Consider the following 25,045-nt stretch of genomic DNA (forward strand, 5'->3'; position numbering starts at 1 on the left):
AATGACCCTAGCACCGAGGTTCCGAGGTTCGGAGACGACGACAAAGTGTGCTGATTCGGGACTCAAACACAGAAGAAGCGGGCTCTATCGGATCCTGTTGTTTCTGTTTCTGGTCGCGTTACGAGTTTGTCATGTTGTCACGGAAGCTGCAACATCGTATTGCGTTACAAAGCTTATCAGCTTAGCAGCTGGCATCCTCTTCCCTCGACCGGGGATCTCGGATCCAACTATTTCTAGAATGTCTGGCATGTCTCGAGTTGAGAGGGAAAGAAGAAGAAGGAGGGGGGGCGGGGGCGGGGACGCGCTGCGTAGAGTGGAACGAAGACAGTGACAACGGAGGGATAGGATTAACTGTTGCGCTCGCCAGACTGGTCCACGCATCAGCGGACTGAATGACACCCCAAAATGGTCATCGACCTCAGTTCCGCCCTCTGCTCATGCGTTAAGCGGCCGCCAACGGAGTAATGGCGCATGGTGTCCTAAGCTACAGTGGTATTACATTCACGAGGCTACCGTTGGTACTCGTGCTCGCCATTCTGTGTGGACATGTATGATCTCCAGTCGCCCGTCCGGTACTCGCGCGGGAGTTGCATCGCCGGTTGCGGGGGGAAGGCCCCGAGCGTCGGCATGGCCGGCAGCCGCGACACTGGAGGTAGAGGAGGTGGACCTGTGTGTGCGATCGGCGGCGAATGGTGGTAGTACTCGCGATGCGGTTCGCGCGGGTCACGCACATCTCGCGGGTCGCGCTCGCGCTCGCGCATTTCGAGATGGCGTGCATGCTCGAGGCGCGCAGCATGTTCACGTTGCGCAGCATGTTCACGTTGCGAGGCGTGTTCACGTTGTGCGACGTGTTCCCGGTGTGCTTGTTCCCGCTGGGCTTGCTCGCGTTGTACCTCCCGCTGCGCATGCTCCCGGTGGGCGTGTTCACGTGCGTGTTCCCGCTGAGCGTGTTCTCGCTGGGCGTGTTCCCGTTGCGCTTCACGCTGCGCATGTTCTCGCTCGAGGCGCTCGCGCTCGCGGTGTGCGTCGAGCCGAGGATCACGCTCACGCGGATCGTGAACCTCGCGCACCTCGCGTGCGTCATGCCGCCAACCTGGAGCAGCCGCCGCAGCAGCGTAGGAGTATCCCGACGATGCAGGCCGGAAGCGCTCCTGGCTTTCGTGGCGCGCGTCCTCGAATGATGCGCGGTGAGGGTACTCGTGGTACGGTACAGGCGGCAGACGGGGCGATGGTCGGCGTGGCGGCGCACTTGGCTGATCAAAGTCACGTTCGTCGACAGTGCCGTCAGACGCGATGCTCGCCGTGTCCAATGCGCGCGTCTCGACCGCTGGCGGATCGTCGTTGAGCAATGCGGAGATGCGCATACCACCCGATCTTGAAGGTGGGGCTGACGGCGTGGACGACGACGAGATGGTGATTGGAGGCGGCGCCGCGTGCGGCACAGGAGGGAACATCGCCATTCGCGGCTCTGGGTACTCGTGCGAGGTGCGACGCGGTCCAGATTGTGAACCAGCTCGGGGAACGGTGGGCGTGTACTCGTGTCCAGGCCGCAATGGCGGGAAGCCGCCGTACGCCTGCATGTCAGTGCAGCCCAGCAGGATGGACAGGGAGAAGAGATACTCACGTCCGCCGCTCCGTTGACCTTGACGTCTCTCACTCCCACCTCGATCGACTCAGGCTGGATGATGCCCTTCTCCTTCAACTCGATCTCCATCGACTTGAAGTGGTTACGCACCTGGACGACCGTCTTGGTACCACCCAGCTTGTCCGCTATCGCTCTAAAGTCCGTGCCATGCTCGCGCACAAGCTCGGGGAACTTGTTCTTCTCAGCCACCGACCAGTACGAGTTGGTGCCGGAGCGGCGCGGCTTGGGGGTTGAGGCGGCCTCGGCGACTGCAACCTCGGCCTCGTCTAGCGGCGGGTGATTCTGCTTGCGGCGCTTCGCGCGCTTCACGGGAGGCAGCAGGGGCCCTGCGTCGATCGGCAGCTGTGACTGCGGGTCGATGGGCGATGGTCCCTCAGGGGGAGAGGCAGCTGCCGCTACATCGCCAGCGGGTGCGACCACACCTGGAGGTGGCGGTGGGGGGATTCCACCGTTCATCGATGCGATGGCGACGGCCGCAGCGTGGTCGATAGCGGCCTGTTGCGCCGCGTCAGGAACAGGCGCAGGGGTTGATGGCGTCGACTGCTGAGGCCCAGCAGATGGCTCCTTCTCCTCCTTGAGTGAGCTGGGACGGGGGCGCTTCTTGGAGGTTGACTTGGCCGGGCGCGGCTTCTTGCTCGACGTGGAGGGTGCTTCAGACGTGGCGCGCGATGGCGCGTTGCTGTCCTCGTTGTCCGTCTTGTCGTCCGTCTTACGCTTCCGCGAAGGTGGCGCAGGTGTGTCTTCACCGGCGACAGTGCTCGGTGTGTCGGGGACGCGGCCGCGTGGCTTGCGGCCGTTGGGCTGCGGCGTGCCCGTCGCCGAGTCAACACGCTCGACCTTTTCGCGCTCGCGATCCCGTTCAGCGCGCGCTTCACGGCCACGTTCGCGCTTGGTCTTGTTGCTTGTACCCGTCGTTTGCTGCGTCCGCTCAATGTCCGCCATGAGCGCCGAGCTCTTCTTCTTCGCGACCGCACGTCTGGCCTTGACTCCGCGTCTTGAAGCCAACACAGACTTGTAGTCGTTGTCGTACTTGGTGCGGTAGTAGTACTGGACGCACTGGCCGGCCGACTTGTTCGGGATGCCCTCGGCGATCTTGCCAAACAGCTTGGGGTTTGCCAAGTAGCGCTTGAGGAACTTTGCGCGTTCCTCCTCGGTCCACACCGGGTCCTCCTCGCCGTTGAAGTCGTACGTCTTGAGCGGGTCGAGGACGCGGTAGTTCTCGTCGTCGTAGACGTAGTCACGCTCCTTGGTCAGGATCATGTCCGGGATCGTGGCTGCGGTCTTGGTTGCACGGTGAGTTGGGTCCTTGGCAGCGCTGTCCGCGAGGCCCGCAAGAATCGCCTGGTATTCAGCCTCAGTGGCGACGGCATCGCCAGCACCGCGGCGTCGGTTGCTGCGCGAGGGGTACGTCTCCTCGACAATCGGGGTCGTTGGTGGGATGCCCGGCGTTGATGGCGGAAGGATACTGCCAGGAATAGCGTATAGGTCAGCTGGTGGTGGCCCACGCTTCTCCATGATCTTGTCAAGGTAGGCGCAGTGCTCCTGCCAAGCCTTGTCCTTATCTAGATACTCCGCTCTCAGTAGGTCGATTTTCGCTTGGATCTCATCCTTCTCCCGCGCAATGACAAAGGCGACAACGGGCACAACGCGCTTCTGCTGTTTGCCGAGCGGCTGGATGACGGTGGCAATAAACTTGTCGGCGTCAAATTCCGGGTTAGTGGGCACCCTTGAGCTCTCCACTGGTGCGCACTCCTGGTTCCACTTGAGAATCGTCTCTATGTCGATCTCGTCCCAGAGTTTCTGGGCTTCGCGGACTGTCTCGCGCAAATTAAACTCGAAGGGAGAGAGCTCCTCTTCCGCTTCCTCGGCGTCGGTACTCGTCTGCACTGAGTCGGCTGTTGGGACCGGGTCGCGAATGCGCTCTTTGGAGGTACGCGGCAAAGGTTCCCTGTCTGGAAGCTCAACAGCTCTCCTCTCGGCGATGGTCGAGCGGGTCGACCGCGAGGCGAGTGGCACTGAGGGGAGCTCCGGCGACAGGAAGGTAACCGTCTTCTCGGCTCTCTCGGTAGCAGGGCCGGTGTCATCAGCCATCTCGACGTCTGATGAGGCCTCGGCGGCTTCAAGGATGTTCTCGAAGACGGCCTTCCGAGGTTCAGGACTTGGGGCCTTAATTTCCACAGGCACGGGATCAAGTTCAGTGACCTCGTCAACAACAACAGCCTTGGTATGTTCAGAAGCGTCGGGAGCATCGGCAGCGAGCGCCACAGCCATCTCCACAGTTGAAACGACGTCAAGCGCCGACGTGACAGGGAGGCTAGGCTCAGGCTCGAGTGCAAAGTCCTTGGGCTTCGGCTCGTGCTCAGGCTCAACCTCAGGTGCGACCTTGGTGCCAGATGAGGAGGTCGCCTCCTGAACTGTAACCTTGACCTCACCGGCCGAGACAGAGGTAGCAGTTGAAGGTGGGGGTTGTGCACGCTGGCTGACGTCAGCCATCTCGACGTCCCCATCGGCAGCCTGAGTGGGCGGTGTCGGGCGTGGAGGAGGCGAGGCACTGGCCATTTTGATGTCCGCGTCTGCAGGGGGGTCGGGGAGGGGCTCGGCGATGGGCGGGACCTCAGCGGCGGACTCAGCGGCGGACTCAGCGACAGCTCCCGTTTGTACTGGGGCTTTGGGCTGGGGTATCGTGAGGACCGTCACTGTTGGGGAAGGAGTCGGTATCGGTTCGTTGACAATCTCCTCCACGGCGTTGTCCATCGTCTCCTCTATGGAGGCGGGAACGTCTTCGGTGGATGGCGGCTCGGCGATCTCGGAGACAGTAGCGGCGTCCTCCACCTGGGTTGCCTCTGCCTCCGCATCGGCTGGCCTCTGGATCGCGGCGGCGGCGGCCTCAGCAGGTTTCTCAGCATCTTCTTCCATCGGCGGCGCGTCCACGATCGCGGACTCGACGGCAGCAGCTTCCTTGACAGGCATCTTGGCGGCACCATCGAGAGCCTTCGCAGCGCGCTCTGAGGCGACGGGTTCACATACAAGAGGCTGGTCAGGCTCTTCCACCTCGGCCGGCAGATGTTCAGGCTCGACAGGCGACTTGTCCGCCTCCGCCGCCGCAACAGACTGCAATCGCACCGGCGCCGCCTCCGCCGGAAGTATCAGATGTGTCTCCTGGACTGCACTGGTCTCGTCTTCAATGACGACGGCTGTGGCGTTTTCGCGCGTGTCCACAGTCTCTTGCGCTTCTTTAGGTTGAGGAGCGGCTGGCGACGTGGTAGCGCCCTTCTCAGCGGGCATTTCAGCCTCGCGTTTGGCTTGCTCATTCTTGACCTGGGGCGCAGGCGCAGCGGCGCTTGTGGTCTCGACTTGCTCGGCCTGCTCTGCAAATGGAACCTTCTCGGGTGGCCGTATTGGTTCCACGATTGCAGTGGCTGTGGGCGGCTCGTCTTCTGGGAGCGCAGATGGTAGATTCTCTGGCGTGGAACCTTCTACTGGATCCCTTGGTGCCGCGGGAGACTCTTCCTTGATAAATTCTTTGACTAGAGACATGGCCGGAGACTCGTATCGGTCATGCCCACGCTCGGACGGCGCCGACGGCGCAACTGACGACCGCCTGTCCTCGTAATCCTTGATGTCCGGCTTGTGTTCATCTGGCGATCGGGGACGGGACGGTGGTGGAGACCGCGGCCTTGATCCACTGCGACAGCTCTGCGCCGGAGAGGTCGCAGCGCGTCTCCTGCTTGCCCACCCGTCGTCGAGTGGGCGAGAGAAGGGCGCGGCGACGGGCGATGCTGGGGAACGCTGTCTCGAGGATGGGCGTGAGCGGCCCCATACCCATCCGCGATCGCGATCTCTTTCACGGTCACGGTCACGATCACGCTCGCGATCGCGATCGCGCGAAGGGGACCAGCGGCGGCGGCCTCTCTCACGTTCGCGGTCGCGGTCGCGGTCTCGGTCTCGGTCTCGCTCACGGTCACGTTCACGCTCGCCCCATCGCGCGGGCCGGACGGGCGAGACGACCTCGCCCTCCTCGAGCTCACCAGGTGACCTGTCCGGCGAGGCAGGAGGAGAGCGCGCGGCCATGGTGCTCGGCCCTGGGCCGGGGACGGGCCGCTCGTCGCGTCGTGGTCGTGGGGAAAGAGGTCGTGCGCGCGGGGGAGGGGAGCGTCGTCCGTCTGGATGCCGCACCTGGTCGTCGCGATACCGTTCGTCGCGACGGAACCTGTCGTCCCGCTCCCGTTCGCGGCGACGGCCATCGCGCTCGCGGTCCCGGTCGCGGCCGTCACGACGCTCGTCCTCACGCGCGCGATAGGATGCCCATTCGCGCTCCCTGTCGCGGTCGCGGAAGGAGGGGGAAGGGGAACGCCGAGAACCGTTGCGGAAAGCAGGTGCCCGACCGCGGGGTGGCCATCCGCCTCGTTGCTGGAGAGGGAATGAACAGAGAGATACATAACGAAAGGAGGAAGGGAATGGAATCGCGTTAGCCTCATTTGACGGGATCGGCGGAAGGTTAGCTCACCTCGGGCCAGAAGGAGCGCTCCCAGTCGCGGGCGGGGACGGCGTCAATGTCGCGCGCGCCACGGGCGGGGATTGCGTCAATGTCTCTTGCGCGTGCACTGCCGTCAGGAAGCCCGCCCGCCGGCTTGAGGGGTAAGTGCGGCGGTGGCTGGCGCCCTGGCGGCGTCATGCCGGGGGGGAAGGCGGGTTGGTGGGAGGGGTTTGAGGGGAGTGTGAGTGGTTGGAGGTTGGATGAGATTCAGAGGGGCAAGGATAGGTGAGAGAGTCGAAGAGTCGAACGCGGGTCGAACGAAATGAAGGGTTGCACTGTACGCGCAAGTGGGGTTGGAGTGTTCAGGGCGGCGTGGTATCACTGTTTAGGAGAAGAGAAATGGGCAAGGGATGGATTGATTGATGGATTGATGAAGATTAGTTGGATGGAGAGGTAAAAAGCAACGATGACCTTTGGAAGAGTGAGTTGGTATTGTAATGGTCCAAGTCTGTAAGACTCAAGGGACTCATCCACTCATCCCATGTCTCAGTCAAACTACTATGTCTGTCTCACCTACCTTTTCCTCCCCCCCCCTTTTTGCTCAAGTTGGGTGGCCAAAACATCCTTTGGCCCTTGCCCTTAGACAATCAAACCCTTTCAGTACACATAAGGGTTCGGTTCCCTAAGCGGTTACATCAGAGTAGTACTTCACGAAAACGTATTAGCGGCATCAAAGTGATCGAGAATTCGCCGCGTCACCTGCAGGTGTGGCGCTAACCGCTCAGTCAAGTTGGGGTTGAAACTGGGTGGCGAATGTAGAATGCCATTTGCCACCCAACTACTAACTCTTCGATTCAAGTTAGATACCCAACTTGTATGATAGCGCATTGCACCACTAAATAGATATAATATGGAGCGACAGATAATGGTTTAGAACGGACCCAATGTCTAGAGTCTCACGCCAGGCGGTGGTCTTCCTCGCAAGCTCGCACCATGGTCAGCTCCGTTTACAACGTCGCTCGCTTTGCCTCGCGTTCTTGGAAAGCCTACTCAATCTGTCGAAAGGTCAAGCTAATACGACCAGTCTTAACCCTTCGCTCCTTGGGTATCTCGTGCTGTCATCAGCCCTACTCGGCATCCCAACAAACCTTCCAGAAATCCTGTGTATGGCCTATCGTCAGCTCATTCCTCTGGCATATCCATACCCTGCATGACAACCAAGCTTCGGTCGGCCATTGTGAACCGCACATTCCCTCGTCCCTCCAACGTCTTGTTGTCCACACTCAACCCCGCCTCTCTCGGCGGCATCCGTGGAGTCAACACAAACGTCCTCTCAGCCCCAAGACTTAAACTCGCGATAATCCTATTCTCGCGGGTATCTGAGTGCCGGCCGATATACACTTCCCCGTTGTCGTAGCGATTCAGCATTACTGTGCTAAACTCTTCCCCAAGCCGTTCTTGGATTAGGAGGCGAATCCGGTCCAGGGAGGGTGGGAGTGGGGTGTGGGTGGGAATGTTCGCGCCGGAATATGACATGTCTCGAGGACTAGTTGCGTATACTGCCACTGCTCGTGATTGGGTTACGTCCCGGTTGTATACCCGTAGCGTGGGGTGATGCCCTGCTGTCAGAGGGGTGAGGAGAGGGAGGGAGGGAGGGAGGGAGGGAGGGAGGGAGGGAGGGGGAGGGAGCGAAGGAAGAAAGGAAGGAAGAAAGGAAGGAGGAAGGAAGAAAGGAAGGAGGAAGGAAGAAAGGAAGGAGGAAGAAAGGTAGAGAGGTGGGGAGGTTGAGCGTACATGTCGGTAACGCGGCTAGGGCTTCATACCACCCTTGCGACTCGGACTCGGAGACGAACTGATGTCAGCTATTCTCCAAGATCATCGACAGAGAAGAGCAAGGAGGGGAAAGACCGAGGACTCAACCCACATTGGGAATGTACAAGACATCGCCTTTGGTGAGGTTGATGCGATAGTCGTCGAACCCCGCGACGCGGGGGACGGGCTCGGGTTGGGTCTCGGGCTCGAGCTCAGGTGGAGAGAGGGTTGAACTTGCTCGTCGTCGCTTTGCGCTGGACGATGACGACACGGATGCTGCCTTGCGTTTTGGTGGCATGGTGAGTGATTGAGTTGAAGAACAGTTTGGGATGCGGAATGCAGTTGAGTCAACTTGCATGGCGGATACTTGCTCCCGTGATCTGCGCATGGTGTCGTTGTGGAGACATTCCCACCTCCCAGTCAACTTGAAGCCTAACTTGGCTTCATGTTACCCAATCACCTGCACTACAGTTCCCGGCTGCAAAGGTCCGCATCCTCCTAGAGTTGGCGTCTGCTCAACCCTCATCCCACGCCATTAACCGCTCAACCACGCACCAATCACGCCATATCCTGCTCACCGCACGGGTCCTCATGCAACGAAATTCGCACCCAACGATACATAAAGTTATTGAAGAAACACGGCATTATCTTCTAAAGTCGAACTGCCAACTGTCCTACGCCAATGGCCTACTTACTGCCCGCACTTGCACGCGCCAGGCCCACACTGGCACCCAGCTCCGCACTTGCATCCGTGGTCGGCGCCACCAGCACCGGGGAGAGCGACGGCGTCCTTTGGCGCCGCGGGGCAACCGCAAGCCTCGGGGCCGCAGTTGCAGCCAAAGCCGCACCTGGGGTTAGCCCTGCTTCAGGAGGGGAGGAAGACAGAACGGGGATGACACTCACTGGCACCCGTTCTCGGTCGTCATGGCGTGCGTCGTCGTGACCTTGGCTGCGCCAGTCGCCGCAGGAACCGCAGCGGCCGTCTGGCCACAAGTGCACGGGTTCTGGCCACACTTGCACTCGGGTCCGCAACCACAACCGCCTGCCGCAGCGGCGTCCTTCTGGCCACAAGTGCACGGGTTCTGGCCACATTTGCACTCAGGTCCACAGCTGCAACCGCCCGCGCTGCGCGCAGCGACAGCGGCACCGCCAGCGACGGCGGCGACACCAGCAGCACCAGCAGCACCAGCAGCGACAGGGGCACCACCAGCACCAGCAGCACTGGTGCCGGGCTTGGGGCAGGTTGCACAAGGACACTGTCCCGGGACGCACTCGACATCAGCGGGACACGTGCACGTAGCCCCAGCGGCCGCGCACGAGCATCCCTTCTTGAGGTTGGTGCTGGGGCAGTTTTCGCAGGTGCATTGCCCAGCGGCGCAACTGCATCCGCCAGCACAAGCGTGCGGTCCACCGGGAGTTGCAGCGCCGTCGTTTGCGCCCGGGAAGCCGCCGGGCATACCGCCTGACTTGTCCATGCCTTCCTTGGGCTGGTCGCCGGCCGTCACGGCAGCCTGCGAGGTAATAGGACCCGTCGCGGACGGGGCGGCGGTCGCGCCCGTGGTCGGGGCACCGGCGCCCGAGACTGCCGTTGTGACTCCACCCGCTGCGGCGCCGGCTGCTCCACCTGCGGCTGCTACCTTGGCGTCGCCGGTGGAGAAGAGCTTCTTCATCTTGCCCATGAAGCCCCTGGGGTTAGAACCCAAGTGAGGGTGAGTGACTCACTTCTTCGGCTTGCCGCCGGCGCAGCCGCAGTTGGGTCCGCAGGCGCAGGGGCCGCCAGTCGTACAGCTGTGGTCAGCGTGGTGGAGAAAGGCCCTTCAAGGGAGAGCGGGCCGAGGAGTGAAGGGGGGAAGGGGGAGGGGATGTTGGGAGGGAGGTGTGCGAGGCTGGCGAGCGATGAGAGGAGCGGGTGGCGCAGGCGGGAAAGAGGAAGAAGCGAGGGGAAGATGTGGTAGGCGGTATGATGACGGTGTATATCATACACTATGTCGCGTCATGGAACCACCAATCTCTCTGCACGCAGTCCCGACGTCGGTCCCGTCTCCTTCAATGCCTCCATCGACGACCAGCCACCTGTCGCTCAGGCCTCCACGTCGCACCCAAAAAGTGAGTGGCAAGTGACGGGTGACTTACGTGCAAGTGGTGTTTCTGTCGTCAGCTTATCCCATCACAAACGTACCCAGAGGGCATGATTCGGTTTGGTATTACTAGGTCAAGTGAAGAAAAGAGAGACTAGTTGTTGAGAGAGAGAGTGTAGTACCAAGTTGCAAGTATCAAGTGATGTAGTGTGGTAAAGGAGAAGCCAAGTGTGTGAGAGGGGTACGAGTGAGAGGCATGAGAGGGGGGGTGGCCGGGAGGTGAGAGAGGCATTTACCGTTTCCAAAATGACACCTGGTACACCAAATCACCAAAGACTTGAATCATCCCCTGAGTGACGTAGTGAAGATGGTGACGTAAGTGTCGTATTACTCTCCTCTTCCGCCTCATCTTCTCCTTTTGTTACAAAGGGCTAGAAGGGCTGGAAGTTGATCGACATTGGGTTACATGTATCATGATCAAGAGTCGTATCGTATCTCAAAAGTGTCATTCGCCATGGTCAGAGCACACCGACACCGTTCAGTGCCCTGCTTCCTCATAAGTGCACAAACCGCACTGTTTGTCCGAATCACAGACTTTCTCTCACTGGGCTAAACACAGCCGTGCAATCATGCAACCGTGTTACCGGGAGCCTGCCGCGCCCAACCGCGCCCGCCTCCCTGTTTCCGGTTTCCGGTAAACGTCAAGGGTAAGAGTCAGAGGCAGAAACGCCTCTCAACCAGGGTTCATACATCAGATCCCCAACCAGCCGATCGCACAACGCCACCTCATACAAAGATCGGGAATCGGTACCCATTCATACCCCAAAGAGCCCTGACACATCATTACACGTCTCTCTCCTACTTCTACTGCTGGTAGCTTTCTATGAGCCCATAAATCCCTGCTCCCCGACAAATACTGGTATTGAATGCAGGGTGATTGTCGTGCAAAATGTTACATGTGTGTGGTTGGTTGTGTCGTGCAAGTCGTTTCGACATCGTTGTTGTTGATCCTTGCGAGGCTCAGGTGCGCTCGCGCTCGGTTCAAGACATGGTGGCGGGCCCCGGTCAACGTTGCCCGCTCATAGAGAGAAGTTGGCAAGCTTGCGCAGAACGCCGCCCGTCTGCGAGCCTCCCGGTTCGACCAATCTGCTCCTCTCGTACAACCCCTGCAGAGTCAGTAGAGGTCACTTGGATGACTGGTCTCATGACTGGTCGGGTCAACTCACATCCTCGCTGGAAATCACTGGGGTCGCCTCTATTAGCCGCCGGAAGCTGATGCTGACATTGCCTGGAACCATGCCGCCGCGCTCTTGGAACGTCGGGATGGCCATGAGAATGTCGCCAAAGCGCTGGAACTTGTCCCACTGCACCGCGCCGTCTGCCCGGCGATCTTCAGGCCGTGCTGCCTGCAGACGGCTCACGAGGCCGAGGATTGACGAGAGCAGCGGGATCGCCGTATGGTTGTACGAAGTATCCGCCTGCAGTGCCCGGCGGTAATGCCCGTACCCGTTTCGCGCGTCCATGAGCTTGAGGTGACTCTGGTAGTCGCGCATCAAGTGAGGCTCGAGGCGGACCAGCTGGTGCGTCTGGCCCAGACGGTGGATGGACGTCTCGCGTAACCCCGAGAGGACCGCGCACAGGCAGTCGTAGTTGTTCAGTTTGCGCAGCTGATGCGCAATCTTGACAAACACCTCGTACACCTTGGCACGGCCCTTCGGCTTTGGGTGTGCGAGGATCATCGTCGACACCCAACGCGATAGGTGGTTGAAAAAGTCAATCGACCGGCCCACTGGGTCATCGCGCTCCTTGCCAAAGTCGTGGCGGAAGACGTCGCGCGGCTAATGTTAGCTGTTTTGTCGCGGATTTAGCTTACCCTGATCGCTGCAAAGAGCTCCCACTGCATGAGAGTGAGCTCGAGTGCAAAGTGATGTGGCTCCATATGCATTAATGCGTTGATTGCGCTGGACCACTTGCGGTGCCCAGACTCGTCGTTCGAGTAGACCGACCGCGACTGCTCCGAGCTAGAGTCACCCGCGCGAGGCGGTATAGGGTCGAGGTCGACTGTTAAGCTCGCAGTTGACCTGCTGAACGTCGAGCCCGACTTCTCCTTCAGTGCCGTGGTGCTGTCGGTGGGGGGGAAGGGCGCTACCTCGTCCTCGAACAGGATTCCATCCTTTTCCACGACGAGCTCTAACGCTGCCGCAGTCTCGGGGGTCTGGATATTGGCCTCATTGAGGTTTGGTCGGCACGACCATGACTGGTCGAGGTCAACGACCTTGTCCAGACCCTGTTCGATGCTGACTAGGTCGACAGTGACGTGCGCGAGGAACGTGTACTTGAGCATGCAGCCAAGAGTTTTGCGAAACAGTGCCTGCGTCTCGGCGTCGACGAGGTCGCCAGGGTACTTGGTCGCCCAGTCCTTGAGCGCACCCGCGAGCTTCATTAAAGCCCATAGCCGGATGTCTCGCGAGACTGCGTATTGCTCGACCTCAATGAAGCGCTCAAGGAGCTCAGTCATGAGCTCGCGCGGCTGGCAGAAGCGCCGGTACACGAGGAAGAATGTGTTGACAAACTGGTCATCTGAGGGTGGGTCAGTGCTGGCTGGTCGCTCGACTCACTCTCTGTAGAGACAATGGCCGTGAACAGGCGGTTGAAGAGCTCTTGCAAGGTGACATAGATGTCAGGTTCGGGCTTGGAACCGTCACGATCCAGCGAGGCCTGCGACGCCAGTGCGGCGGATGGGATGGCGGCTACGGCAGCAGCAGCTGCGACCGCTGCGCCGTTCACGCCTTCGGCAGGATTCAACACGCCACCGGCCCGCGTCGGCTCGGACTCGAGAGACCCCTCGGTGGAGGTAGCGGTTTCCCCCTCCATCATCCAGCCCAGACTGGACGAGCTCGAGTGCTGATCGTCTGACGCTGAGCCTTTGCTCTGAGACACATGGTGTCCCTTCTGCCATGGCGCGTTCGCGCCCTCGGGCGATTCCCTTCTTCCTACCAGTTAGCAGGCGAATCCAAAGACCATGTGCGCTTACGGTTCATCTCTTCCAACTTGTAAAGTAGCCAGCGCAGGCCCGTCCGCATCTTGCCCTTGCCCTGCGACGTCGCCGTTGTGACCTCGATGAGGCCGACATTGTACGGGTGTCCGATCTGGTCACCGACATGAGCCTCAACCTCGAGTGTCTTGTCGGGGTCCGACTTGCACGCAAGGAGAACGGCAGGCATGCCGGGGCATAGCCGAGCTGGAGCCAGTCAGCGTCTGCCCAGACTTTCCGGGTCGGTCCAGTTGGTGCCCGACAACAATGGGAGGTACTCACCGAGAGCCTCGCTCAGACCTATGAGGGTCTCTGACCGTGTGGCATCATAACAGAGGATGACACCAGAGACAGGTGATACATCTGCCGGCCAAATCGGGCCCGGACCACCAGAGAGGTCCAAGGCCACGAGGTTGAGCTCGACAAACTCGACCTTACAGTCGTGTGTGAGCTTGCCGCCCGCCTTGATCTCGGCAAAGCTCGACCGAACTATGCGTTAGGAACAGTGCGCCATAGTGTCAACAACAACGCTAGCACGCACCAATATGACCGTCCGGGGTGAACTTCTTGACCGGAAGCGAGCCACCCCACGTCTTCATGGCGCGTCTGATCACTGTCGACTTGCCGACACCGTCGTGTCCGATGACTGTGATGACATAGGATGACTGTGGTCAGCACATAATGCGAGGTGGGAGGACCCACGTCACTTGAATCGTCTGTTGTCGTTGATGTTGAGGCGGAGACTTGTGGCGGTTGAGGGGAAGGTGGGATCGGGGAAGCCGGCATGGGGGAAGGGGGAATGGGGGATAGTGGTACAGTGGCCATTGATGGAGGGGTGGGAAAGCGGTTCGCTGACGGGAGCGGCTGGGGTAGTGGTGGGATTGCTGGCAATGCGCTGTAATCCCTCTTGACATCTGTCATTGCGGGGGACGCGGGGATGGGCTCGGAGGGGATTCTTGGTCGGGAACGCCGTGGGAGCGTGTTAAAGTCGGGTGCAGACGAGTCTTCGACTTTACGAGCAGCTGGGCCATCAATCATGGTCCAGCGTGCACGACGAATTGCTTCTGCGTCACGCGACGCCACTTTGAGGCGGACGGATCGAAGGAGGCTGTTCGCCTCAGTCTCCTCCGGCGTGCAGTTTGGAGGGGGTTCAGCCTCGCGCACACTGGTGCCAACGTCGTGCACAGGCCCGTTGCGTCTTGTATGAGACAGTCCTGGAGGAAAGCTGGAAAACATGATCGAGCACAGCCGTTAAGAGCAAACTCCAAGGGGAAGGAGTAGAGATGAGAGAGTAGAGGTGGTCCAGGGGTTGTTGCACGACGAGATAGATGACAAGCGGCGGGTTGCGTTGGGTTTCGGCCTGCGCAATGAGCAAGTTGGGCCTTGGGAGCCGTTGTCGTGAAGAAGAGAGCAAGGTGGTAGGCTCGCACGCGAACCTGGCGTTTGGCGGCGCTCGAGGGGTTTGAGGGATATTGAGGGATATCAAGGGATGTTGAGGGATGTTGAGGGATGTCGAGGGATGGTTGAGTGATGTAAAGGAAAGCAAGGGGGTTTAAACTTGGTGCAATCGCTTGAGAGCTTGAGAGTGACGAGGGGCCTGTGCGGCGCCGTCAAGGGCCGACCTGCGATGGGATGGGCCAACCTTTGAGGAAGGGCTAAGACATGTATCAGTATCACGAAACAACAAACAGCCCTGCGATTCCTGTGATACTTGCAACCTCTCTCGCCCCGAGCGGACGACTAATTCTCTTTGTTGGTACAAACCTTTGGGCTTTTGGGGTTCACGACTAAAGGTGGCCGTCGAGGTTCATAGGCAAAGGACGGTGCGTGCGGCGACGCGCCGAATTACCGGGGTACGGGTACGGGGTGACGGTGAACTGGTATGTGGGATAAAGGGGGTGGGGGAATGAGGGTCGAGCGTGTGCGTCGTTTAGGGCCGTAATGCTAGTCGTTACTGCTTGATCCTTGAGACTGGGTGTTGTATTTTGAGCAAGAGATGAGATAAGAGATGGATGTGTTGCGACGTTGCGACGGATGATAAAAAGTCGAACAAGGTGGAGAGAATGAGAGAGTGAGGAACAGGGAGGCCTAGGGAGGGGCTTGCCACCATTACCTGGCCTAGTTTACGATCCCCACGCCTGGGTTGATGTTGGATGTACTGGTAATACAAAGTGTATGTGTATTACTGTATTACATCCAGAGGGTGGGTTAGGCAGTAAACCCAAGGTCGAAGCAAGGTACAGATTGAGTGGGCTGGGCTGCGGGATGTGGGCTGTGGGCTGTAGGCTGTGGGGTGGCTGGAACTTTGGATACCGTTTTGGACCTAGGGTGTCAACTTGACAATTGACCGCTCACCGTCCCGGATGTTGCAGCACCTACTTTTAGCGCGTGGTGAGCGTGTTTCCGGGTCTTGATGTTAGTCATCAAGTTTAATGCAAAGACCAACAATGTACAATACATATAGGATTTTTGGGTGAGAGTAGAGTTGTGTATCCAGATCCAACTACATATTGCCAGGCACAGCTCTAGACTCTGACTTCCTCTTACACATCTCAACCCAGCTGGACCCAGACCCAGACCCAGACCCAGACCCAGACCGAGACCCAAACCCAAACCCAAACCCAGCTCAACCGCCCATGCATGTCACTCAATCACGAATCACGCTCACAACTCTCGTTATCATCTCCTCAACACGCACATCACGACCTGACTTGTTCACATGACACGACAGATTACAGATCGCAACGCCTGGCGGGAAAACAAATCCGCATACCGCAAGGTCACTACCGTAACTTGCTTGACCCAGATCGCTGGATCGCATGCTCGAAGCGCTTTTTCATGTGCCAATCTACAGAGATCGCGGTGGGTTGAGGATGTTTACCCGCCTGGCCAGGCCCGGTCCCGGTGCGGTGCAGAGACGGTGCGGCTGGGGTGGCCAAGCGGTGCGGAAGTCGCCGGCAGACGCGGCAGATAAGGTGATAGAGTTACTGCTGGGAGACGGGCGGGGAGCGCCACTGTGCCTTGAAAGAAAACTGGCTGGTCACTGCGTGACCGTGACTGTCGGTGGCGCAGAGCCGACTGGCCAACGCCAACCACAAACGCGCGTCACGTCTTGAAGGGCTGGGCAAAGCGGACGACTGCAATTGACTTTGCCTTGGGCCGGGGGGGGGGGGCCTGGGTTACAGTAAAGATGTGACCGTGACGCGCCTGATCTTGGGCTGGCCACACTGCCATAAAGCACACTCAAGCTGGATAGAGCCTCCGAGACTGGTGATGAGCGTACGTACCCACGATGACTCTGGATGCGTCAAGAGCACATCGCCGACTCCAAGCAGGCAGGGGCAACTGGGTAACGGCAACCACGCCGTGACAGGGTGGGCAGCACGGCGTTGAGGAATGACGAGGATTAGTGACGCGCAGAGAAAACGGCAGAACTGCATCGCTGTGACGAGCTTGGAGCACTTCTAAGCTTGCAACCCTCGGCCCTCGGCGGGTCTCTCGCGGGCGCCTCGCTTGTTGAGCCCCAGACGTTGCGAGGCAACCCTGCCTCGGTGATGTGTGACAAAGTCGAGCTTACTCTGCCCTTTGGATGCGGCCAAGCCTATAAGGGATAGTCCCTTGGCATCAGATGCATGCTGGTGAGCAGCGAGCTCGACTTGAGCGATAGCGACTGAGACTGAGACTACCAAAATGCAATGCAGCTGACGTCAACATTAATCAAGCCACCCCATGACGCGTCCCCATTTCAGAATTCAGATCAGGTACGATTGACAGACACATGGCCGCCACTCACCCCTACTAACATCCCCGTTCAAGCTAACTCGCTCACTCATTCACATCTCCTCATCCACCAACTCATTATGCTCGCATCCACTGCAGTCGCCCTCTTGGCGGCCGCCACCCCCGCCCTCGCATGGGGCGCTGCTGGTGAGTACCGTGCCACTGGTATTTGGAATGGATGGATCGAGCGCTGCCTCTGGCGTGACTGCCCTGTCGCCGTTTGGGCTGTTTGACCTCAACTCGCGTCTTACCTCACTCCTTCCTCCTCGCACCACTCACCCTGGTATCCATCACGTTTTCCTCTGTGCGGTCCGCTCCGCTCACTGCTCGCACTCACTGACCTCAGGCCATGAGATCGTCGCTACCATCGCCCAGATCCACCTCCACCCAGAAGTTCGCGACAAGCTCTGTGATATCCTCCCGCAGGCTGCGCATTGTCACCTCGCGCCAATCGCGGCTTGGGCCGACACGATCAGGCGCGGGTATCCCGGTACCGCTCAGATGCACTATGTTAACCGTGAGTCTTCGAGATGAATGTGGAGTGGTAGGCCGGATGGGCATCGCGACATATGTTGCCTTGGGCGGCGCGCGCTGCTCCCTGCTGCTTCATTCTCAGATTGTCGTATTCGCGTCATGTCTGTTCGACTTTGCCCCGTTGGGCCCGCCTCGCTAACGCCAGCCAAGGGCGACCATCCGGGCGACACCTGCACCTATGGCGAGCAGGGTTGGATCAACGAGGACGTCAACGTCTTGACAGCCATCATGAACAAGACCGAGGAGGTCCGTAACGGTGGCGGGTAGGCCCTCTTCTAGACCGCACTGACGCCAGTGACATCCCTCTCCGCTTCCTCGTCCACTTCCTCGGAGACGTGCACCAGCCGCTGCACCTGACCGGTCGCGACCGGGGTGGAAACCAGGCCATGTTCCGCTTTGAGGGCCGCGTCCGCAACCTCCATTCGACTTGGGACTCTGGAATTATCCTGAAGAACATCCGCGAGCTGGGCAACTACACGGCCCCCGTGCCGAGCAAGCAGATCGAGAACGCGCTCCCGGGCGCCATCTTTGACCCGTACGTCCGCTGGATTGTGTGGGAGGGCATCCGCGAGTGGTGGCGTGATGACCTCGAGTCTTGGCTCGAGTGCCCCGCCGACGGCGACCCCTACCCGCACAGCGTGTACGGCGCGCCTCCCTCTCCGAAGCGCGGTGTCATTAGCTCTCTCCTCCATGGTGCCGGAAACGCCGCCTCGCACGCTGCCGAGTTCCTCGGTCCCCTGTCTTGGATCGGCGACTACATCCTCGCCGAGGGTGACCACACTGGAAACCGCGACATCATGCTCGCCAACACTCCGCAGGCGCTCAAATTGGAGCACAGACAGTTCACTGGCCCCTCGTGCCCGTATACCTGGTCGAAGCCTATCCACGCGGTCAACTGCGAGTACGCGTGGCCCAAGGAGTACAACGGCACTGGACCGCTCATCGAGCTCGACACGCCCCAGTACCTCGGTAAGATCAAGGACGACAAGGTCATCGAGAGCCTGCTCGCCAAGGGCGGTCTGCGCCTCGCCAAGGTCCTCAACGAGGTTATTGGCGAGGGCAAGTACCCCGGACTGTATGTCAACTACCACGACGAGTAGTGTTTTAGTGTATCTGTAGTTGTAGTTGGATAGCGTAGGATAGGATGGGATAGGATGCAATGAATCCAGTCTTGTAAGCCACTTTGGTACCAATTGGTGGTGGGGTGACGCACTTGGAGGCGATTGGAGTGGAGGTGGAGGGGAGTCACGTGACATTCAATGACGGGCACAACTGGACGGTTCTAGAAATACCGGGGAGGTGACTGCTCGTTATCGTTTGTGTCCTCGTCATCATTCACCCCCATTAGACCACTTGAAACCCCAACCATGGCGGCGCCGACCCCTCTGACCGAGTACCAGCAGTCGTACCACTGGCGTGTGAGTCGTCTCAACACGCAACAACACCCCTCCCCCTCCCCCTCCCCCTTCCCCTTTTCTGTTCCCCCATCTCCCCATCTGACAGCAGAACAAGAACTGCGGCCCGTGGGCACAGGAATGGGTCCGCCGCATCCTCCCCGCCATCAAGATTGAGGGCGACGGCAACACGGCCTCAGTCACGAGTGTAACCTCGGTTGAGGGAGACTGCGACCTCGGTCAGCGCAAGGGCAAGCTCCTGACTATCTACGACCTCCAAGTCTCTTCCAAGTGGACTGGCTCGGACGGGACCAACGAGTTCTCCGGCGAACTCAAGATCCCCGAGTTTAGCCACGAGACAATCGACGGCCTGTCCGACTACGTCTTTGACATTTCCATCGACCAGTCGAGTAAGGAGGCAGACGTTTTCAGGGCGTGGTTGAAGAACAAGTTGCCTGGCGCTCTGGAACCCAAGCTCAACGGATTCCGCGAGGACTTACTTAAGGCGCACGGGATTTTTGAGACCCCCGTTGGCTCTGGAACGTCCACCCCAGCCGCGTTCAAGCAGGGATACTCGCCCGCCCCACCGGGCGAGGCCCATGCAAAGGCCATTGCGGCGCAGAAGACCAAGGACGAGGCAGGTGAGAAGAGGGGCCTCAAGACCGTCACTGTCCAACTGAACGCGCAATTGCACGCCTCGGCTGCCGATCTTTGGAGCCTGCTCACCGACGCCCAGCGCGTTCCCATGTGGAGCCGCGCGCAAGCCGATATCACTCCAGAGGTCGGGAAGAAATACACCCTCTTCAACGGCAACGTCTCTGGCGCTATCATCGCTGTCGATGCGCCCAACAAGTTGGTTCAGAGCTGGCAGACAAAGTCGCCCGGCTGGCCTTCTGGTAAACTTGTCCTCACAGAATATAAGCTGATCCCAGACCACCACGGTATCATGACCATCACGCTCGACCAGGGGTCGGATTCTACAAAGGGTATGATTTCTTTAGATTGAGCTAAAAATCAAGTCACGTTCTCGCTCGACGGCGTGCCCGCCGACAAGGAGGGCGATATCTCGCGCGCCCTCGACGCATTCTATATCCGGGGGTGAGTTGAAATGGTGGAGCGAGCTGACAGTAGATTGAAACAGATGGGGTTAGTGCTTTCGTCCAGTTTGCGCACATATGTGCGCGAGGTTAATTCGGCGGCTGCGCTGGCGAGTGCTGCCGATTCGTTTGCTGCACCTGTAAAGGCCACAAAAGCGACAAGGACGCGCAAGCGGGCAAAAGCGCAAACAGCTTCTGCTGGCAACGCTGGCGCTGGGCTACTAGCGCGCGTCACAACTCCTCAAGTGCTTGGGGCGGGCGCGGCGGTCGGCCTCACAGCCGTCTTTGTCGCGCTCGTCGTCGGAAGCCTCCGCCCTCCGTCTGTGAGCTGACGGCAGGCTCGGCACAATCCTCTAGAGATGGACGAATACCGCAGGTGTAGGTTAGAGGGCATGCATGTACAGTTGTCCCTGCTGTTGAGTGGGACGTGCTGCCACGGGACAAGTGGAAAGAGTCCGAGTTGAACTCGACATAGTTGGCAGAATACGGAACGGCGCTCGGATATCAGAAGGGGTGACGACGTGAGTCGGTGACCGGGTGGTAGATGAGTAGCTGGGCCGAATTATCCATGGGGACGCTTGAGAAGCGACGATGTTGGAGTCCGGAGAAGTAGGTGGTTCGGCAATGGGTCGGCGACGCTCTCTCTGGTCGACGAAAGGGGGGGGGGTGTGTTGCTCCCGAGGATGATCACTCGCGCGATGTGGCCCTTGAGGAGGGCATGGGAAAGAAGTACAACGAAACAGTTGGGTTACAGTGAACGACGACGTTATGACGTCCATCCCAGCTTCGGCCCATTTTGCACTGATCTGACAACTGCTGGTCAGTACGGAACTGCCGTAAATTGAGCACCTGATCAACTTGCCAAGCCCACAAGGTCTTAGTAAGAGATATGACATGTCCGCCTCGGTGACGCCACGTCTCGCTTCCGAGTCAGTTGCATTCCGCACTGTCGCGTGTTAATCTGTTACTCTTACCTTTGGCCTTTGACCTTCGGCACATTTACTGTTTTACTTGCAGCTTGCAGATTCCCGGCTCGGGTAGGAACCACTCAGTCGCCGAGTATGCCATGACAGTGTGACTGATAACATTCCACACCCCCCTGTTTCCACACATATCACATATAAGCTGCATTCAGCCGCATCCCACTGATTCCCATCCAAATGCGCTCTCTCCTCCACACACGTACTCTCGCAACCCGCGCCCTACCCTGCAAAATGTCCACCGCCCCAGCCCGCGCCGTCATCCAGCCCGACCCCGCCAAGTCGCTCCTCCAAGCCACCAGTCTCACTCTCCCTTCACCGGGAGTAGACGACTACCTGATCGCCATGCGGGGTACCGCTCCCTGTCTCGGCGAGCTGACTTGGGAATCCGCCTACCCCGAAATGTTCAGCAAACGCATCCACCGCGTCCCCGGAACAGAGGGTGCTGGCGTCGTCCTCGCCACGCCGGCGAATGGGCAATTCAAAGTTGGCGATGCCGTCATGTTCCGCCTCGATGCCTGGCTGAGCGGCACGTTAAGGGACTACACGCTCGTTCCAGCGGCCAACGTTGCCCGTAAGCCGACCAGCCTGAGTTGGACCGAGGCGAGCGCTACGCCACTTTCGAGCTTGACTGCGTGGCAGGGATTGTTCGAGCATGGCGTCCTCGACGCTTCCTCCATTGGAGAAGCCAAGGATAAGGGCAAGAAGGTGCTAGTCACGGGGGCTAGTGGGAGTGTGGGGATGTGGGCGCTGCGTTTTGGCCACGCTGCCGGCGCTACCATGGTCGCACTCGGGAGCGGCGCCAAGGCTGCAGACATGAAGGCTGCCGGCGCGGCCGAGGTCATTGATTATCGTACCCAGAGCGTCGACGATTGGGCGAAGAATAACTCCGTCGACCAGGTGCTCGACTGTACAGGCAAGGATACGGCCAAGGTCTGGAGCGCGCTCAAGGACGGAGGGCGGTTCCTGTCCATGTGGTGAGTGAGCCTTAGAATGAGACTGAATTCAGCACCGACCCCTCCCAGAGCAAACCAGAAGGTAAGACCGCCGAGGTCGCCAAGTGGTACCTCGTCCAGCCGCGTGGCTCTGACCTCGCCCGCATCGCCGACCTCATCGACGCGAATGGTTGGCGCCCCATCATCGACAGCGTCGTGCCGTTCGAGTCGTTCCAGGCGGCATACGACAAGGTCGACGGCGGCAAGGCGGCTGGCAAGGTCGTTATCACCGTGTCGGACGAGTGACCAGAGTGAGCGCGTAGGTGTTAGGTACAGCAGCTAGACGAGACGCTTGAGTAGAGTTGAACATGTGCCATCCCTCAGCAAGCCAGGAGGAAGTTGATGCCATGCGTATGCAATATGAGTAGTCTGTTTCTCCCCTCCATCTCGGCTCCACACCACAGCGTAGTACCCCGCTTCGCTAGGATATCCTGTACTCCTCGCCCGGTCGCAGTACCCGTCCCGCGCTCTTGCCCACGCCGTTTGGGACCATACCAAACCGGTCGAAGGGGAGAACGACGGAGACGACGCGTCCGTCCAGCAACCCAAGGGGGACCTGGTGTCAGTTGGCGAGCAGAATTCGAGCTGCGTCAAGGCGCGGGATGGGTCCAGAAGGAGGGAAAAAGAGTCTGTAGTACGCGACTCACCGGCCCGTACGTGTTCGAGTCGATTGTGCGGTACGTCGAGTCACCTTCGACCCAGCAGTGGCCAGCAGGGATAACGACAGGCCGCGGTGGTGAAGGAGGAAGGGGGTACACCTGTGGTCAGCAGGTGGAGAGGCAAGTGAACCCACTCTATCCCCTTCAAGCGCTACCACGCGCTTGACCATGAGCTTCTCGGGGTTCTGGGGGGACCTGGAGTCAGCTTGACCGGTGTGTCACGAGCTGCGACAACCACTTTCCACCCTCTCCCAAGCCGGCCCCGCCCATCTCTCCTGCGCTCCACGACAGGCTGGCTGGCTGAGTCCGCCTGTTTCCGCGCACGCTCTCGCACTCACCACAGCGTCACTATATCCCCCCGCCGCAGCTGTCCCAGACGTATACTCAAGCGGTCGAGGAGCAGCACGTCCTTCTTCAGCGGATGCTTGTGCAGATCAGGATTGAACACGGGCTGCATGCTCGCACCAGTGACCTTGGTCAGGCCCACGACGTGGCGCACAACGAAGACGCCGACGGGTATCCAGGTGAGGACACCACTGGGATCAGCTTGGATCTCGAGCCACTCGCAGAAGGAGTTGAGGTTGAAGGTTACTCACACGGTCCATTGCACACCTGGGTTTCGAAAGAAACGCGACATTGCACTAGCGTACCGTGCGTAAGTACAAGTGAGCACGGCGATGCTCGGGTTGTGCCGGTCGAGGGTTGGAGGCTACGCGAGGTTTCGAGGATGACGATACGGAAAGTGCAAAGTGTACAGTAAGAGGTGAGTTTTAGGAACGGCAAGGTATCCAAACCCTCCATTCCCGATCTGCAGACGTCACCACCCATTCCACTCTGTCAACACACTCTCTTTTATTCTTTAATCGCGACGATGGACGACGACTCCGTCCCGGCCTACATCCCCATTCCACTCGCCGGCGTCCCCATCCAACCCCCACCCGACGCTGGCATGCCCAACGGTGAACGACCACCAGCCGGCGGGACACCGCTGGCCGCGAATGCGACCGCGACCACGTCCACTTTCCCGCCACCGCCTAGCGCGCCGCCCGTCCGCAAGCTCATTCCCACAACCACGGGCCTCAGTACTAACGTGTCCGACCTCGTGCTGAGCTCGCTGCTGCCGGCCAACTTGCCAAAGCTGCCGTCCACGCATCCCCCCGGTCGGGCACGCGAGCTGACGAGCCAGAGGGAGGGGTTAGGGCTCAACGTCATGAGCAACAACTTCCGGCGCTTCGTGACCAAGGTGGGTTCGGGGTCGTGGTCGTGGTTGTGGTGGTTGGCAGCGGTGGTTGCTGACCACGACGGCGGCGGTTGACTGACGCGACGCGGTCTGTGCAGCCCGCCCGCGCCGACGCGTGTCAAAGGACAAATTCGTCCAGCTAGTATGGTTCGAGCAGAAGCTGACACCAGGTTGGGCCCATCTTCTGGCTCCAGGATCGCGTGGAGGAAGTGCTCTTCTGGCAGAAGCCGACGTGGACTTGGGCGTGGATCCTCACATGGACGTTCATCTGCTTCCAGCCGCGTGTGCTCCTCTTCCTCCCCACCGCGATCCTGCTAGTTCTCTACACATGGCTGCAGGAGCGCAAGCATCCTGTCCCATCCTTGTTCGGCGTCACCCTCACGCCGACGCCGGCGGGCTCGATGCGCGTTGGCGGCGACGACAACCCCAACTCCTACAGCGTCAGTACGGCACCCGATAGCGACGGCACGCCGGTCGTGCCGCCCAAGGAGGCCGAGTCGTCTGTCGACTACTTTATGAACATCCAGGCGATTCAGAACCTCATGGGCCTCATCGCAGACATGTTCGATGCGGTTACGCCCTATCTCACCCTCATCGCTGGCAAGGACACGTCCCCCACGTCCTTTCCCCTCAAGCCGACCACCGTTGTCCTTGCGCTCATCCCCCCTACTCTTATCGTGCCGCTCACGCCGGGGTGGGCGATCAAGTACCTCCTCCTCCCTATGGGTATCGCGCCGCCCCTCCTCTTCCACCCAAACTTCATGGCCGCCATCGAGGCTGCTCCTCGTTCCAAGCGGGTGCTGGAGGCGCGCGCCATGGCCGAGGAGGCGGTGATGACGGACGTGTTGTCGGACGACCTCGCGCGCCGCCCGATCTCTCGGGTCGAGGTGTGGGAGAACGAGCGTCTCGACCCCACCGCCGTCTCCAAGACACCCCTTCCGCCCGGCTCGTGGTCGGTGCGTTTCCTTCGCGCCGGCGAACGTGCAGCCTGGGTCAAAGTCCGGCAGGCGGACTCGGCCTGGGCGGCTGAGGAGGTCGGCGACGAGGGCCCGAACATGGTGCTGAGCTTGCACGACCACTGGAACTTTGTCCCGGGCGAAGACTGGCGCGTCGAAGTGTGTGGTCTGTGGAGCGATGTGGGTACAGACGCCGACGGCTGGGCATACTCGGATGACGGGTGGCAGCATCCTTCCCCAAGTCCGAAGGACGACGGAACGCGCCGTGTGACGCGCCGCCGCCGTTGGTGGCGTCGTGTGTACCGCGACGACCGGGAAGTGTAGTTGTCCAATTGTAATGCATGACGTCGTGTGGCGTAGATTA

At 59.8% G+C, this 25,045-nt stretch overlaps 9 protein-coding genes across 9 annotated transcripts; 4 read left to right on the plus strand and 5 right to left on the minus strand.

Moving 5' to 3' along the window:
• Window positions 1-509: 509 nt before the first annotated feature.
• Window positions 510-6,320, minus strand: SNT1 (uncharacterized protein; the record flags this gene model as incomplete). The annotated part of the gene is made up of 6 exons (XM_060598076.1): window positions 510-667; window positions 703-976; window positions 1,071-1,574; window positions 1,625-5,424; window positions 5,605-6,055; window positions 6,153-6,320. The coding sequence occupies 6 exons, from the start codon at window positions 6,318-6,320 to the stop codon at window positions 510-512; spliced, it is 5,355 nt and encodes a 1,784-aa protein (XP_060454906.1).
• Window positions 6,321-7,168: 848 nt separating this feature from the next.
• Window positions 7,169-8,232, minus strand: CcaverHIS019_0210030 (uncharacterized protein; the record flags this gene model as incomplete). Its single annotated transcript, XM_060598077.1, has 4 exons — window positions 7,169-7,237; window positions 7,707-7,741; window positions 7,917-7,974; window positions 8,047-8,232. The coding sequence occupies 4 exons, from the start codon at window positions 8,230-8,232 to the stop codon at window positions 7,169-7,171; spliced, it is 348 nt and encodes a 115-aa protein (XP_060454907.1).
• A 393-nt stretch (window positions 8,233-8,625) lies between these two features.
• CcaverHIS019_0210040 (uncharacterized protein) lies at window positions 8,626-10,124 on the minus strand (the record flags this gene model as incomplete). The annotated part of the gene is made up of 5 exons (XM_060598079.1): window positions 8,626-8,782; window positions 8,838-9,620; window positions 9,657-9,722; window positions 10,068-10,082; window positions 10,114-10,124. 5 exons carry the CDS (start codon window positions 10,122-10,124, stop codon window positions 8,626-8,628), a joined length of 1,032 nt encoding a protein of 343 aa, XP_060454908.1.
• Window positions 10,125-11,091: 967 nt separating this feature from the next.
• CcaverHIS019_0210050 (uncharacterized protein) lies at window positions 11,092-13,645 on the minus strand (the record flags this gene model as incomplete). The annotated part of the gene is made up of 7 exons (XM_060598080.1): window positions 11,092-11,178; window positions 11,239-11,850; window positions 11,886-12,592; window positions 12,631-13,005; window positions 13,047-13,253; window positions 13,329-13,535; window positions 13,588-13,645. 7 exons carry the CDS (start codon window positions 13,643-13,645, stop codon window positions 11,092-11,094), a joined length of 2,253 nt encoding a protein of 750 aa, XP_060454909.1.
• Window positions 13,646-16,906: 3,261 nt separating this feature from the next.
• On the plus strand, window positions 16,907-18,460 carry CcaverHIS019_0210060 (uncharacterized protein; the record flags this gene model as incomplete). The annotated part of the gene is made up of 4 exons (XM_060598081.1): window positions 16,907-16,973; window positions 17,173-17,343; window positions 17,506-17,623; window positions 17,656-18,460. The coding sequence occupies 4 exons, from the start codon at window positions 16,907-16,909 to the stop codon at window positions 18,458-18,460; spliced, it is 1,161 nt and encodes a 386-aa protein (XP_060454910.1).
• Window positions 18,461-18,727: 267 nt separating this feature from the next.
• On the plus strand, window positions 18,728-20,208 carry AHA1 (uncharacterized protein; the record flags this gene model as incomplete). Its single annotated transcript, XM_060598082.1, has 6 exons — window positions 18,728-18,778; window positions 18,867-19,650; window positions 19,687-19,740; window positions 19,774-19,852; window positions 19,886-19,900; window positions 20,190-20,208. 6 exons carry the CDS (start codon window positions 18,728-18,730, stop codon window positions 20,206-20,208), a joined length of 1,002 nt encoding a protein of 333 aa, XP_060454911.1.
• An 857-nt stretch (window positions 20,209-21,065) lies between these two features.
• On the plus strand, window positions 21,066-22,072 carry CcaverHIS019_0210080 (uncharacterized protein; the record flags this gene model as incomplete). Its single annotated transcript, XM_060598083.1, has 2 exons — window positions 21,066-21,808; window positions 21,841-22,072. The coding sequence occupies 2 exons, from the start codon at window positions 21,066-21,068 to the stop codon at window positions 22,070-22,072; spliced, it is 975 nt and encodes a 324-aa protein (XP_060454912.1).
• A 175-nt stretch (window positions 22,073-22,247) lies between these two features.
• On the minus strand, window positions 22,248-23,122 carry CcaverHIS019_0210090 (uncharacterized protein; the record flags this gene model as incomplete). Its single annotated transcript, XM_060598084.1, has 5 exons — window positions 22,248-22,382; window positions 22,474-22,584; window positions 22,620-22,680; window positions 22,824-23,021; window positions 23,082-23,122. The coding sequence occupies 5 exons, from the start codon at window positions 23,120-23,122 to the stop codon at window positions 22,248-22,250; spliced, it is 546 nt and encodes a 181-aa protein (XP_060454913.1).
• Window positions 23,123-23,356: 234 nt separating this feature from the next.
• On the plus strand, window positions 23,357-25,005 carry CcaverHIS019_0210100 (uncharacterized protein; the record flags this gene model as incomplete). The annotated part of the gene is made up of 2 exons (XM_060598085.1): window positions 23,357-23,728; window positions 23,896-25,005. The coding sequence occupies 2 exons, from the start codon at window positions 23,357-23,359 to the stop codon at window positions 25,003-25,005; spliced, it is 1,482 nt and encodes a 493-aa protein (XP_060454914.1).
• Between the last annotated feature and the right edge of the window lie 40 nt (window positions 25,006-25,045).

This window comes from Cutaneotrichosporon cavernicola (genome assembly GCF_030864355.1).
Source record: "Cutaneotrichosporon cavernicola HIS019 DNA, chromosome: 2".
NCBI lineage: Eukaryota > Fungi > Basidiomycota > Tremellomycetes > Trichosporonales > Trichosporonaceae > Cutaneotrichosporon > Cutaneotrichosporon cavernicola.